The sequence below is a fragment of the Tenrec ecaudatus genome, chromosome 16, assembly GCF_050624435.1.
Source record: "Tenrec ecaudatus isolate mTenEca1 chromosome 16, mTenEca1.hap1, whole genome shotgun sequence".
Lineage (NCBI taxonomy): Eukaryota > Metazoa > Chordata > Mammalia > Afrosoricida > Tenrecidae > Tenrec > Tenrec ecaudatus.
In genome coordinates this window covers 84,648,880-84,664,081 of record NC_134545.1, presented here as the reverse complement: position 1 = coordinate 84,664,081, position 15,202 = coordinate 84,648,880, and the positions used below count along the sequence as shown (strand labels likewise).

The window sequence follows — 15,202 nt, the reverse complement described above, 5'->3', positions numbered from 1 at the left end:
TAGTACCTCGTGCCCTTCATTCACAGGATGGGTGGAAGCCTTCCCCACCAAATGGGAGAGAGGAGACACAGTCATAGTCATTTTACTAACCCAAATCATTCCCAGGTTTGTCCTCCCCAACTCTATACAAACTTATAACTGTCCCTGCTTCATATCCCAAATCATACAACAAGTCTCACTCTCCCTAAACATTAAGTGGCCCTTACACATTCCATACAGGCCTCAATCCTCTGCAAAAGTTGAAAAAATGAATGGAATTATAAAAAACCACTTGTCTAAACTGTCCCTAAAACGTCGCTGTTCATAGGTGGACCTACTCCCCATTGTCTTAATTCTAATTCAATCCACCCCTAGCTCCCCTTCCTTTTTTATTTTTTGTTGACATTTTAGAATGCTCACTTTTTTTTCTTCAAACACACATCAAACAATCTTAAAATTAACTGAAGTCATTAGTTATAAGGGTAACACAAGATTAATTCAGCATCCTATCATTTACTGGTTCTTAGTCCCGGTAGGGATTGCCTTCATCCGTGTCCTCACCCAGGTAGAGTTGGAGAGAGCTGGAGCTGATATCTCCTCTTTGGTTCCTAGTGCAGTCCCTTTTATTTCTATTTTTTAAACGTTTTATTAGGGGCTCATATAACTCTTATCACAATCTATACATACATCAATTGTGTAAACCACATCTGTACATTCATTGCACTCTTCATTTTCTTTTTTTAATCTTTTATTGGGGCTCATAAGGCTCTTATCACAGTCTGTACATACATCAATTGAGACACTCTTCATTTTCAAAACATTTGCTCTTCACTTAAGCCCTTGGCATCAAGTCCTTTCCCCCCACCTCCCTCCCTGCTCCTCACTCCCTCACGAGCCCTTGATAATTTATAAATTATTATTTTGTCATTTCTTGCCCTGTCCGACGTCTACCTTCACACCCTTTTCTGTTGTCCATCCCCCAGGGAGGAGGTCACATGTAGAGCCTTGTAATTGATTCCCTCTTTCCAACCCACTCTCCCTCTACCCTCCCAGTATCGCCACTCACACCACTGGTCCTGGAGGTATCATCCGCCCTGGATTCCCTGTGCTTCCAGCTCCTATCTGCACCAGTGTACATCCTCTGCTCTATCCAGACTTGCAAGGTAGAGTTCAGATCATGATAGTCGGGGGATGGGGGAAGCATTTAGGAACTAGAGGAAAGATGTATTCTTCATCGGTGCTACATCACACCCTGACTGACTCATCTCCTCCCCTAGACCCCTCTGTGAGGGGAGCTCCAGTGGCCGACAAAGGGGCTTTGGGTCTCCACTCTGCACTTCTCCCTTCATTCACTATGGTAAGACTTTTTTGTTCTGACTATGCCTTATACCTGATCCCTTTGACACCTCATGATCGCACAGGCTGGTGTGCTTCCATGTGGGCTTTGTTGCTTCTGAGCCTTTACCTTCAAGCCTTTAAGACCCCAGACACTACACCTTCTGATAGTTGGGCACCATCAGCTTTCTTTGCCACATTTGCTTATGCATCCTTTTGTCCTCAGCGATGTATCATGGAGGCGTGCACCCAATGATATGATTTTTTTTGTTCTTTGATGCCTGATAACTGAACCCTTCGGAACCCCGTAATCGCACATGCTGATGCGTTCTTCCATGTGGGCTTTGTTACTTCTGAGCTAGATGGCCGCTTTTTTATCTTCAAATTTTTAAGAGTCCAGAGGCTATCTCTTTTGATAGGCGGGCACCATCAGCTTTCTTCACCACATTTGCTTGTTCACCGCTTTGACTTCAGCGGTTATGTCGGGCGAGTGAGCATCATAGAATGCCAATTTAATAGAAGAAAGTATTCATGCATTGAGCTCCCTTTCCTATCAAAGCCCTTTTGAGCTTCTATATGGCAGGCCCTTTCTTATAAACCACAGCATACCAATCCAAACACCACCACTAGCAAACTATTTACCTTTTCTTTCTCTTTTAAGGAAACTGCTCCAGGAGCATGCAGACCGGTGTCTGCCCACCCCTGATCCTACATGGCCTGACTTGCCGGTGATCAGTCCGGGAGACTCTGTCCTGCTGAAAGAACTTAACCCTCAGCCTTTGTAGCCTAAGTGGACAGGACCATACACAATCGTCCTCACCACCCCCGGGGCTCTCAAAATCCTCAGTGGCCCTAACTGGCATCAACTCACCAGAGTGAAGCTAGCCCCCAACACAAATCATGCCCGGTATTCAACCCAAGTTGTGGGGCCTACTACCCTATGCTTTACTAAGGTGCCTCCTGTTTCCAATACCTAATGCAGCTTGTGCTTTGTGGTATAAACAAAGAGAATTGCCTTTCCCGTGCCCATCTTCCACCCTAACAAGCCCAGGGTCTTCTGTGTGGCCATTTGTTGTTTGAGAAACCTATCAAGGCAAACCTCATGTTGTCAGCAAAGCACACTGTGGTCGGAGTGGATGTCAGGGAACAGTCTGCATCCCATTTAACTGGACTGACCTCTCCTCCAGAGTCGCAAACGCAGTTGGTTATGACTTTGAAAGTAAAGTTGACCCTCTAATGCTCTGCTTTCTTTATGATCAGGTCAAAGACACCTGTAAACAGTGGCCTGACCAGTACAAGGGGTGTCCTGATTGGTCGTGCAAATACCACTTAGACTTTTTCAGTTCCAATGTCTTCACCACCATTAAGTGAGGAAAGTATAAACTCTATATGTCAGTTACCTGGGACCCAAGATGGGGGAACGTGTTGGGAGGGAGGTCTGTGTTACTACCACTGGGGCAAGGAACCCAGAGCCACCCTGAAAATCCACAGATAATATATCCAGATTCTCCCCCTCCAAGAAGCTAGATGAAATTGCTGAAGAAATAGGAAACCTATAACTTCATCTATTAACCCAAGTAACAAAAAAAGACCATAACCCTCACCCTTTCAAGTGGGTGAAGCTGCTCTAGGAAGCAGCCTTCTTATTACATGCTTCTGGGATGGAAAACTGATCCTGCTTTCTCTGGGCTTCCCTCCAACGTCCATTGTTGCCAGCTGTTCCAATAAACTCCCTCCCCTCTAGTAATATTAGCAGCACCTGTCTTGCTTCCATTCCTAATATACCATTATCTGTCCAGAAGGCCACATTAATGTTAGCTAGCCCCTGTGCTATTTACCATCCACAGCACAGACCCACAGCATACCTAGCTGCAACCTCACCACAAAGGTTACAGGCACTCAAACCCCTCTAGGAGCCCATTTCTGGTGCATTGGGACCCTCATAAAGTGCCTCAATGCCTCCCACCACTCCCCTTCCCTCCCAGTCACTGCAGTTCCACAATTTATGATGTTTTGACAAGCCGAATTCCAGTGGCTGTGAGAACTACAACTCGTTCTAACCCTCGAATCAAATGAGCATTATTCTTTCCAGTATTAGTAGGACTCAGTTTTTGCTTCCTCCTTAGTTGCAGCTGGCATGTCGGAAGGAACAATAGGACAAACCCTTATTCAAGCTCAGACCTTTAACGACGAATACAATTTGCTATGAATTCCACTTGTAACTCTCTTGTCTCCCTCCAAAAGCAGTTAACATCCTTAGAACAAGTCACCCTACAAAATCACTCAGCCCTCGATTTACTAACAGTAGATAACGGAGAAGCATGCATGTTCTTAAATGAAGAATGTTGTTACTATATTAATCAATCAAGTATAGTTCAGCAAAACATTAAAGCACTCCGCACCACGGCCGATGAAATAAAAAAAGTCAGTGGGGCACCACCAGCCCTTCCTCATGGTTTCAGGATCCTGTCATGACCTGGGTTATGCCCTGATCAGGTCCCTAATAATATGTCTACTATTACTTTTAGCTCCCTGTGTGTTTACATTTTTACTGGAATGGATGAAAGACATCTCCAATCTAGCCATCAACCAGCTCCAACTTCATCCCTACAGTCCGCTGCCAACTGATACAAGCCCTAAACCTGCCAACTCTTACACCCTTCCCTTGTCGCCCTATCTCAGCAGGAAGTAGTTACAGACAATACTTAGCATCCCTTATCAGTAAGAAACTGGGATGTTTGGGCCCGGTCTGAACCTTGCAGCCCCTTCCTTCAACCTCTCAGAAAGATGGGTGCTCTGCTTGACTTTGCAGTCCCTGCCTCCTGCATTCCAAGGAGCTTATGTCTCTGGGAAGGGTTCACCCAGCCCTTTCCCCGAGCATTCCTGATTGAGGCATGAAGCAAGTTTGCAAAAACAAGATGATTTATTCACAGACCCCATCCTGGCTCAAATCCTTTTTATACAGCACTAAAAAACTCCCTTCCCCTTTTCAGTACTTACATCCTGACTCAAACACTATATATCACACCACCTGACTGCCTAGTGCAACTGCCTTTACCTAGCTCGTTTGGTTGTAGAATTTGCTGGGAGTTCTTTCCCTGCCTCAATAAAGCCTTTCTTAACTTCACATTCTTGGCTGAATTCTATCTGCTCTGCATCTCTGTTTTTTCACATCTCATATGCATGCAAATGCCTGTATTTAGCCCTTTATAAATGCCCTTTCCTCCTATTTCTTTCCTCTATTTCCTTTGACTTTCCTCTTGTCCCGGAATCATGCTCAGCCTTTATTGGGTTTCCGTAATTCCTTTCAGTTACATTGCCCTTGATCAAGCCCTACCAGGCCTCCTACACCCACCATGCCATCTAATTTGGATCACTTGTTGTTTCCTTGTCTCTAGGTTTGTTAACACCCACTTCCTTGTCCCCACCTTCCCATCTCCCATGTACCCCCGGAAAGTCGGTCCCATTGTTTTCTCCTCTAGATTGTTTATCCCACCTATCTGACCTAAATAGACCTGCAGAGATAATAACATGCACCAAAAACAAGACAGAGCAAAACAAAGCAACAAAAGAAAACAAAACAAAAAACCAATGACAAAAAGAGCCTGTAAATAGTATACATTTTGTTTGTTGACTTTTAGGAGTGTTTACCAGTACAGGTAGATGGGGTGTCACGTCCCTGCCTGAAAGTCTGTTTCGGGGACTCCCTTAGGACTTCCTTGTCTGCTCCCCTTGCTGTTCTGTTACACTCCCTTAGTCATTTGCCTCAGTGTAGTGGGGTCAGATTGGGCACAATTCCCGCACTGTGTCTCCATTATCATCCCCTGTAGGGCTATGGGTCAATGAGGGATGTTGTGTCTTATAGTGGGGCCAGCCATTTGGTCCTCTCTGTGCATTGGCAGCTCTGAGTAGGGATATCGTCCTCAAGGCTATTGGGCCAGGATGTGCTCCACTCTCTCTTGCTCCCACTTCACTTGCTCCTGTGTGCTCTGATCAGACATGTCCCTCTGACTGATCTGTAGTTTCAGTGCTCTCCTCTGAATTCTTCGGGGGCGGGGGGTGAGGTGGGGAGAGGGCTGTCCATGTAGTTGGGATTGGGGCTTTATTTATATTTTTAAGGATGCCAGAAACTATTTTAACTTTTGGCATTTGGGACAATAAGTGATGACCCTGAGCTCTGGTGTGCAGACTGCACAAATAAAAGAAGCTTCTAATCTTTCAGTGAGACAAATGTGTAAAGGTTAGGCAACTAGGAAAAACACGGACTTAAAGGGAGGGCATGTTTCATCAACTTGATCCGTGTTAACACACGGATTGCAGGCAGGAATTTGAAACACTAGATTAATTTTTTTCAAGGATCGAAACAAGCCCTTTAGTATCCCAGCGGAGAACTTCATTTGGGAAGGAGAACTACGAATGCAATGTTTGGTCTTCTCTTAGCAGCCCTTGTAGTATGGGGGTTATGGGTTGGGCTGCAATTGGAAAGGTCAGCAGTTTGCAACCACCAGCCTCTCTTTGGGAGAAAGGCAGGGCTCTCTAGTCCCATGAAGACTAGAAACCCACAGCGTCAGTGTAATCCTGTCCTACAGGGTCCCTGTGCGTCGGCATCGCCTCCATGGCAGTGATTGTGGTTTTGGCTCTTTATGTTTTTCCAGATTAGAGAGGTTGAGGGAAGAAGTAGTTTCTGTCATGTGCAAGTAAGGAGCATTAAGAAGGATTTTATAGGAAGCTTATAAATCACTTTCCGCGGAGTTACAAAAACTGCAAGTGATGAAAAATTCCCCCACGTCAGTTCAGTCCAGCCCAGCAGCTTGTGTTTCTAGTTAAGAGTTAATCCAATCGCTCTCACACAGCCAGTGGACTCCACCTGCTTAGGGGGAAAGAGCATAACCAAGGGAAAAGACCCCATTGTGCCTTTGGTTAAACACATGCAGCCGACTCTGCCCGGAGGAAGACCAAAGATGGCCTTGTTTCAGCCCTTAGTACACTGTCTTACATTTATTTTGCTATCCACAGATAGGCTTCGAAAATCATTGATTGCTTTTCCTCTTGAACTTTTAATTTTCCAAAGTCATATTGTGGAGACATTCAAATTATCTTCTTTGACTATGCACTATTTGATGCCAAGCAAGGAATATATGGTAAAATATTGAAGCCTAATCATTCAATGAATTATCAGTGAAACTCTCATCCATCTGAAGAAGTAGATCCTTACTGCAACTCTCTGAGTCTGTTGTCACCATAATCACCTGCACTACTCCGTGACAAACAGGCCACCATGGAAACCACGGGGATTTCAGTATCTAGTTGTCTGTGTGTGGTTGCAGCCTTGGGACCATGTGAGACCTAAACCCACGTGTGACTTTCCCAGCTCTCTCAACTGTAGGCCCTCCAACCTGATTGTCTTTTTCTGAAGCGTCTTTATAGAATATGAATAGTCACAGATTGCTTTTCCTGAAACCTGGTCACAGAATCACCACTTGGGCCTTTGGCGTCTGTGACGGCGGTCTCAATGGTGTTATCAGGGCATCTAACTCAACTGCTCTGTGCAAAACAGATACTTGTCCCATTAGCTCATCAGACTTTTTGGCTAAATATTCAGGTATCAATAAAATAATGCATAATAGTATTGAAAACATACCACATCCTCTGAGGGTGTCTTCAGCGATTGGTATTGATCCTCTACCCATGAACTCGTCACCCTGATCAATCAGAGCTTCTTTCACTGCCTCGTATCCATGTAAGATCACAGTGAGCTGCGGACCAAGGCGCAGGGTGAAGACAGGGCCGTATTCCTTAGCCAGCTGAAAAAAGAGTACCACTGTGAAATAGCTCACTTGGAGGCTCACAGTAGAAAATAAGTTCTAAATTGACATGTCGCTTAGCCTTTGCTCCAACAATTCCATTTTAGGAATGGAACCAGATGAACTTAATAGAATAGAATCACCTATCTTATTTGTTCTTTACTAATAGTCTGTTGGCATAGAATTCATATTTTGTCCAATGCAACGTTCAGTCATACTAAGAAGCGTCGTAAGGTCATCATCACAATGATGTTTGCATTGTCTAGCTTCTTGTAGTCATTGCTATTCGCTCCCCACTCCCCCCCAACCTCCCCTGCCACACCCCCAAGAAACCATTCCTGCAGCTCCTGTCACAAAGCCTCATCTCTCTCCCACGGAGCTAAGTTTCACCACTCTCCTTTCCTTGGTCACCGAGGGGCCTACAGTCACACCTTGGAGAGCCACTCTCTAGCCTCCGGTGGCTACCTGCCAGCGTCAGAGGGAAACGCTGTCCTCGGTGTTCCCTGTGATGGCGTCCTGAGGCCCCCAGGCCACGGGACTCATTCCCCCACATTGTTTTCTGTGTTTAAGAAGTTTTCGTAACCGTGCCCTGTCTGCTCCACTACATCCGTGGCTATTTTTGCAGAAAAGGCAAGTGCATGTGTTGAAATAACCCAAGCGTTTGACGTGTCCCCTTTTGCACACCTTCCCCACAGCAAACAACCCCAAACTCCAGTTTTCAGAGAGGAAGTCTTGATGGTGAGGGGAGCCACTGAACACACCTCTCCTCCTCCAACATAATTAGAAAAAATAAGAGTAAATAGAAGCACCAAGAAAGTATTAATCATTTTTGTTGTTAAAAATGTGCAGTTTTGGGGTTACACTCTAAATGGCAGGCAGTTTAATCACTCAGTCTTATTAAACAGGTTTGTGCAGTCTTCACCACAACCAATGTCAGAACAGTATTATTGGTTTTTCATGGTTGTCAGCTCCCCACTGCCTCCATCTCCTCGCCACACCCCTAGGCAATTATCAATCCAGTTACCATCTCTATAGATCTTCCTCTCTGGGATTTCACACGCAGAAAATGATACAAAACACTAAACAAACAAACACACAAACAAAACTCAAGAACGACTAGAAAAAAAACAAAGAAAAATCTAATTTAGAAAGAAAACCGAAAATGTTAAAAGTTGAAACAACTGAGGGGTCTAAGGGAGGAGATGAGTCAGTCAGGATGCGATGTAGCACCATTGAAGAATACAGCTTTCCTCCAGTTCCTAAATGCTTCCTCCCCCCAACTACCATGATCCGAATTCTACCTTGCAGGGCTGGATAGGGCAGAGGCTGTACACTGGTACATATGAGGGCTGGAGGTACAGGGAATCCAGGGTGGATGATACCTTCAGGACCAAGGGTGTGAGGGGCGATGCTGGGAGAGTGGGTTGGAAAGGGGGAACTGATTACAAGGATCCACATGCGACCTCTTCCCTGGGAGAGGGACAGCAGAGAAGGGGGCGAAGGGAGACTCCGAATAGGGCAAGATATGACAAAATAATGATGTATAAATTACCAAGGGTACATGAGGGAGGGGGGAAAGGGGAGAGAGGGGAAAAAAAAAAGAGGACCTGATGCAAAGGGCTTAAGTGGAGAGCAAATGCTTTGAGAATGATTGGGGCAGGGAATGTATGGATGTGCTTTATACAATTGATGTATGTATATGTATGGATTGTGATAAGAGTTGTGTGAGTCCCTAATAAAATGTAAAAAAAGAAAAGAGGAGAAAAAAAATGATTAGGGCAAAGACTGTACAGATGTGCTTTATACCATTGATGTATGTATATGTATGAACTGTGATAAGAGTTGTATGAGCCCCAATAAATTGTTAAAAAAAACCAAATAAATAAATTCACTAGGATCAGGAAAAAAAAATTTATTTACGACCCAGGGGTAGGCGACCCCGCCCTCCCTGCCAGCGGCCCCGCCCACCACGAGGGATTCTGGGAAGAGGCGGAAACCAATATGGCGGATGGCGACGACCCGGAGAAGAAAGGAAGGAGACTAGAGTTGCTGCTGGCTGAGAAAATGGCTGTTGATGGTGGGTGTGGGGACACTGGAGACTGGGAAGGTCGCTGGAACCATGTAAAGAAGTTCCTCAAGCGGTCTGGACCCTTCACACACCCCGATTTCGAACCAAGCAATGAATCTCTTCCATTTTTGTTAAGATACATGTAAAGTTCTGGTCATTGGAGCTGGCGGCTTAGGATGTGAGCTCCTGAAAAACCTGGCATTGTCTGGTTTTAGACAGATTCATGTTATAGACATGGACACTATAGATGTTTCCAATCTAAATAGGCAGTTTTTGTGTAGGCCCAAAGATGTTGGAAGACCAAAGGCTGAAGTTGCTGCTGAATTTCTGTATGACAGAGTTCTGAATTGCAATATAGTTCCACATTTCAACAAGATTCAAGACTTTAACGACACTTTCTATAGACAATTTCATATTATTGTTTGCGGACTAGACTCTATCGTTGCCAGAAGATGGATAAATGGCATGCTGGTATCGCTTCTAAATTATGAAGATGGTGTGTTAGATCCAAGCTCCATTGTCCCTTTGATAGACAGAGGCACTGACAGTTTTAAAGGCAATGCCCGAGTGATTCTGCCTGGAATGACTGCTTGTATTGAGTGCACGTTGGAACTTTATCCACCTCAGGTTACTTTTCCCATGTGCACCATTGCATCAATGCCCAGGCTACCTGAACACTGTATTGAGTATGTAAGGATGTTGCAGTGGCCTAAGAAGCAGCCTTTTGGAGAAGGCATTCCATTAGATGGAGATGATCCTTATCATATTCAGTGGATTTTCCAAAAATCTCTAGAGAGAGCATCACAATACAATATTAGGGGTGTTACATAGAGACTCACTCAAGGGGTGGTGAAACGAATGATTCTTGCAGTAGCTTCCACAAATGCAGTTATTGCAGCTGTGTGTGCCACTGAAGTTTTAAAGATAGCAACAAGTGCGTACATTCCCCTAACAATTACTTGGTATTCAACGATGCAGATGGGCTGGACACGTACACATTTGAAGCAGAGAGAAAGGAAAACTGCCCAGCTTGTAGCCAGCTCCCTCAGAACACCGCGTTCTCCCCTTCGGCTACACTGCAGGAGGTTCTGGACTACCTGACCAACCGTGCTGCTCTGCAAATGAAATCTCCAGCCCTTACAGACAGCCACATTAGAGGGAAAAACAGAACACTTCATTTATAGTCAGTAGCCTCCATTGAGGAACGAACAAGGCCAAATCTCTCCAAGACATTGAAAGAACCGGGACTCGTTGATGGGCAAGAATTGGCAGTTGCTGATGTCACCACAGACTGTGCTAGTCAAACTTCATTTTACGTCTTAAGGAAAATAAATGTGCACATAATAGTAAACTCATGGAAATAGACTTTGTGGCTATCAAGAAATTTAGCTTCGTTTTTAGCATTGGTGTTGCTGGAATTGACTTTCTAAAATATATATACAATGAATCCTCTTTTTTAAACAACTTTGTAACTTATCCTTGAAGACAGAATTTTGGGGTTGGTGTCTATAAGCACTTTCTCGATAACCTGTGAAATGCCTGCAAAGATGATGTGCATGTGACTTGCTTCTCCAGGAGGAGAGGCGAACATTCTTGTGTGTGAATTTTGTTGGTTGTGGTCAAAGAAGGTATTCTTCAGCTTTCAGTTGCATACTCACACCCCTTGACAACAATAAGACAATGAAATTTTAAAAACAAAACAAAAATGTAACCACTTATCAACCATCTAGAGCATAGTTACCAGAGTATTTTTTGCGTGATTTAATAATTATTTACTTATGGCTGTCCACATGAATGTAAATTATTTAAAAGGTTTATCTTGTCCATAATAATTTGTAAATGATGTTATAGCCAAATACCTGTGCATGGAAATGGGAATATTTTCATGTATGTATTTGTGTTGTGGTGCCATAGAAGATAATATGCACATCATTAAAGCCAAGATGTTTAAGAAGAATTTAATGTTTAAATAGTTATCACTGATGCTTTCACATTTATTAATAAAATTGTATATTGTCTAAACATTTATTTACTCTTTTCATTTTTCAAAATCAGTTTGGGATGTCATAGTCTGTGTACCTACCTTTAAAGGGTGGGCATGAGAGGCATGCCCGAGGAGAGAGCTGCGGGACCAGTCATGCCGGGAGACCTGGGAGGTGAGGTTGGTGGCGGAAGGCGGTGGTGAGTAGACTGTGCCATGCACTGGGGTTTTGGAGTCAATAACAAGGAGGTAGGGATCTGAGGGAGGACGTGGGTGGGGGAGGTGGGGTGTTGGTGGTGTAGGAGCAACTGCAAAATAGATAAGAAGAGGTACCAGGAGGTGGAAATAAGGGGAAAGTGACAGTGGAGCAGGAAAAAAGGTAAAAGGAAACAGAGGAAGAACCTAGGATAAAAAGCAATTGATAGAGGTATAAACATAGAGGTGTACATATCCACAAAATACATTAATCCACAAAAATAGAAGTAATGGCCTATGTACATGTATTTATATGGCAATGCACTGAGATAGTGGAAGGACTTTGGGTCTCTACTCATATTGTCTCTCAATACAAGAACACTTTGTTCTAACAAATCAGCATTCTTAGATGTTCGCCCTCCCAACACAATTGCTGAAGACAAAACGGGTGCATAAGCAAATGTGGTGAAGAAGGCGGATGATGCCCAGCTATTAAAAGATAGAGCGTCTGGGGTCTTTAAAGCGTGAAGTTACACAAGGCACCATTCAGCAGTGAAGCATCAAGTCCACATGGAAGAAGCACACCAGCAGTGCAATCACGAGGAGGCATAGGGACCGGATAATAGGCATCAGCAGACACATAACAAACAAAAACATATTGTTGAGAATGAGGGGGGCTGGAGAAGAGATCCAAAGCCCATCCAAAGACAGTGGAACAATCTCCCCACACAGAGGCCACAGGGGAGGGATGAGTCACCAGGGTTCAGTAAAGCATCAATGAAACACTCTATATTCCTCTGGTTCCTTGAGGCTTCCTCACCCCCCGCTACCATGACCCCAGTGCTGCTTCTCAATTCAGACGAGACCAGAGCATGTGAACAGCTATAGAAAAGGATGAGAACTCACAACACACAGAATCCAGAAACAGGAGTGGGAGTAGTGATACCAGAAGAGTAGGAGGAAGAGGGAGAGCAGAGGGGGGAAAGGGGGAATGGATCACAATGATCAACACATAACCATGCACCCCTCTCCAGGGGGAAGAACAACAGAGGACATGGGGAAGCGAAAGAGCGGTCAGTGTGAGAGATTAAAATAATGACAATGTACAGTCTATCGGGGGTTATGGGGGTAGGCAGGGTAGAGAAGAGCTGATACCCCGGCCTCAATATAAAGTAAATGTCTAGAAAAGAAGGAGGGCAACATATGTACAAACATGCCTGATTCAATTGATGAATTGTGATAAGAGTTGTATGAGCCACCAATAAAATGATTTTTTAAAAAGACAGAAAACGATGATGGCAACATATGTACAAATGTGCTGGACACAATAGAGGTATGTTTGGATTGTGATAAGAGCTGTAAGAGCTCCCAATAAAATTATTTAATTCCAAAACGAATTATATGTCATGATTAAGGATGACATCTGGGAATGCAAGGGTAGTTCAACAGTAGAAAATCAATTACTAACAAAAGGGAAAGATTCACCATCTCCATCAACACAGAAAAAGCATTTGACAAAATCAAGGCTTCAAACCAGTTAGTTCAGGTCCCACCCCCTGCAGAGAGTTTGCTTTTGCCCCAGGTCTACAAAATCAGAATCAGCATTTTAAGAAGGTCCCAGGTGGTTCCTCTAGAGCCCCTCATGATGCTTAGATCTATATAAGAACATATTCGTGGAAGTCTTGTCAAAATATAGAACTTGATTTAGTATATCTGAGGGTGGGGGGGGTTGGTTGGAAAGACACATTCTCAGCAGGAGGTTGAACCAGAACGAGCTGGTTGGAAGCCCTGGACAAAACTCAATACTGTTTTATGACAAAAACATTCAACAAACCTGGAATAGAAGGAACATTCCTCAGTGTGACAAGGAACATTTATGAAAGCCGCAGCTACAAACCTGGAGCTTGCCCCTTAAGAAAAGGAACCACACAAGGATTCTTGCTCTGTCCACTGCTATTCAGAATTGTATTACGCTACCTATAGACTCCACGGGAAAGCTTCTGCAACAAACAAGGGAATCCAGCACCTTTTCAGCATATAAAATCAGCCCACCAAACTCAGTTGTGGTTTGCTATACCAGGAATGAGCCATCTAGAAAGGAAATTAAGAAAACAATCCCATTTACAATAGCATCTAAGAGGAAAATATACCTAGGAACAAATTTATTCAGGGAGCTGAAAGATTTCTATACTGAAAACTAGAAACATGGATGAAATAAATAGACCTAAATAGGTAAAGGGCGGGGGGAGCCTCATGTACATGGATGGGAAGATTTCCTGTGAAGATGTTAAGAATCCAAAGCAATCTACAGATTGAGTGCAATGCCAATAAAAATTCCAACAATCATCTTTGAAGAAATGGCCAGCTATCCCCCAACTTATATAACATTGCAAGGGACCCCCTCATAGGCAAGGCAATCTTGAAAAAGAAGAACAAGGTAGAAGGAGGCGCATCCTCATTCCAAACCCTCTCATGCTAGTCTGAAGCACGGAAATCAATAGTAGAGCGATCTGGTAAAAGCAGGGGGCACCTCTGGCTGCCGCCCTGTCGTCACCGAAGGCTTCCTATTGAAATGCTCACCCTGGGTCTCCCTTCTCTCCGGAGCCTTAAACATATCCCACCTAAAGTGCTGAGTCCTTCACTAATCTCTGTGCTGTCTGTCAGATGTCCCTCGAGAGAATATTCTCTAAATTAGGCTGGTGTTTTGCCTCTTTGTTCATAGAAGTATCCCCAGAGCTTGGCAAAGAGTATGGGCTCATTAAACGTTTATCAAGCACATTAATTATCTAGTGCTGCGGCTGATAACCAAAGAAGACATCCCCAGCACTGGTTCTTCTTTTCGGGAGGATCTGTTTTTGCACCATGTACTCAGAGACAGTATCTTTTCCCCAAGGAATATTTAAAGTATGTGAACAGCATACCACGCAGCAGGGTTGGGTTTCCTGAGAGCAGGATTATTCTTTACAAGTAACATAATTAATCATAACATAAAAGAACTATATTACATTTGCCAGACATTGTGATCATAAGATGAATGCATTAGATTAATAAATCTATACAACCACTTCAGGGACTAAGTACTGCCATTATTTCCCATTCACATGTGAGTAATTTAATCAAGCCTATGTTAACATTATCAGGAAGAACCAAGATTTTCACTCAGCTCTTAGATGCAAGTGATACCATTTGTGGATTTGGCTTGCCTCTTGGTGGTGTGACCTCAAGGTGTTCTGGTACCAGAATGCTCTCATTCAATAGAATTGAACCACTGTTTCCATTATATTACCAGCTCTAAAGCGTTCTAGTCCACACAGTAATGCAGAAATAGACACGCCAGAGTGTTCCCTTGAGGAGCAGAACACGAGAGTGAGGCAAGACCACCAGCTAGCCGTCGTCTGAGATGCACTGCTGGGAGATCACAAGCCCTTACCTTGGAGAAGGATGCAGGGAGGTCATTGGGGTCCAGCTGCAGCATATTCCCAATGATGGGAAGAGGCGTTGGACCAGGAGGGAGGCTTCTCTGGCGCAGACTGTTCCTCCATACCCAAAGAAAAATCAGGCAAGCGACACAAATCGTCAGGGTAAGAGTAGGCACTTCCAGAAGCACCATTTCACCCGCTCAGCATCCAGAACTCTCAGGATGGCCTGCCAGAGAATCAGGCCTATTATACACAGGATGAGACCTGCAGGGCAAAGGTTGGTCTGGGTTTTTGGAATCCCTTTGGACTCAGCCAGTACAACGTGCTTTGGGTTTATTTGCTTTGCTGAAGCATGGGATTCATACTTTATACTTCTCATTCATGAAATCTGCAACCTCATCCCTTTGATTTTATAAGTATT

At 44.1% G+C, this 15,202-nt stretch overlaps 1 protein-coding gene and 1 pseudogene across 1 annotated transcript in view; one reads left to right on the top strand and one right to left on the bottom strand.

The window, feature by feature from the left end:
• Positions 1–14,972, bottom strand: part of LOC142428830 (cytochrome P450 2C23-like) — a 39,251-nt gene extending 24,279 nt beyond the window's left edge. The window contains exons 1-2 of the mRNA XM_075533712.1: positions 14,793–14,972; positions 6,956–7,118 (exon numbers count right to left, since the gene is read on the bottom strand). Coding sequence (XP_075389827.1) covers positions 6,956–7,118; positions 14,793–14,972 — 343 coding nt within the window. The remainder of the gene's footprint in view (positions 1–6,955; positions 7,119–14,792) is intronic.
• On the top strand, positions 9,120–10,509 carry LOC142428832 (NEDD8-activating enzyme E1 catalytic subunit pseudogene; annotated as a pseudogene).
• Positions 14,973–15,202: the final 230 nt, after the last annotated feature.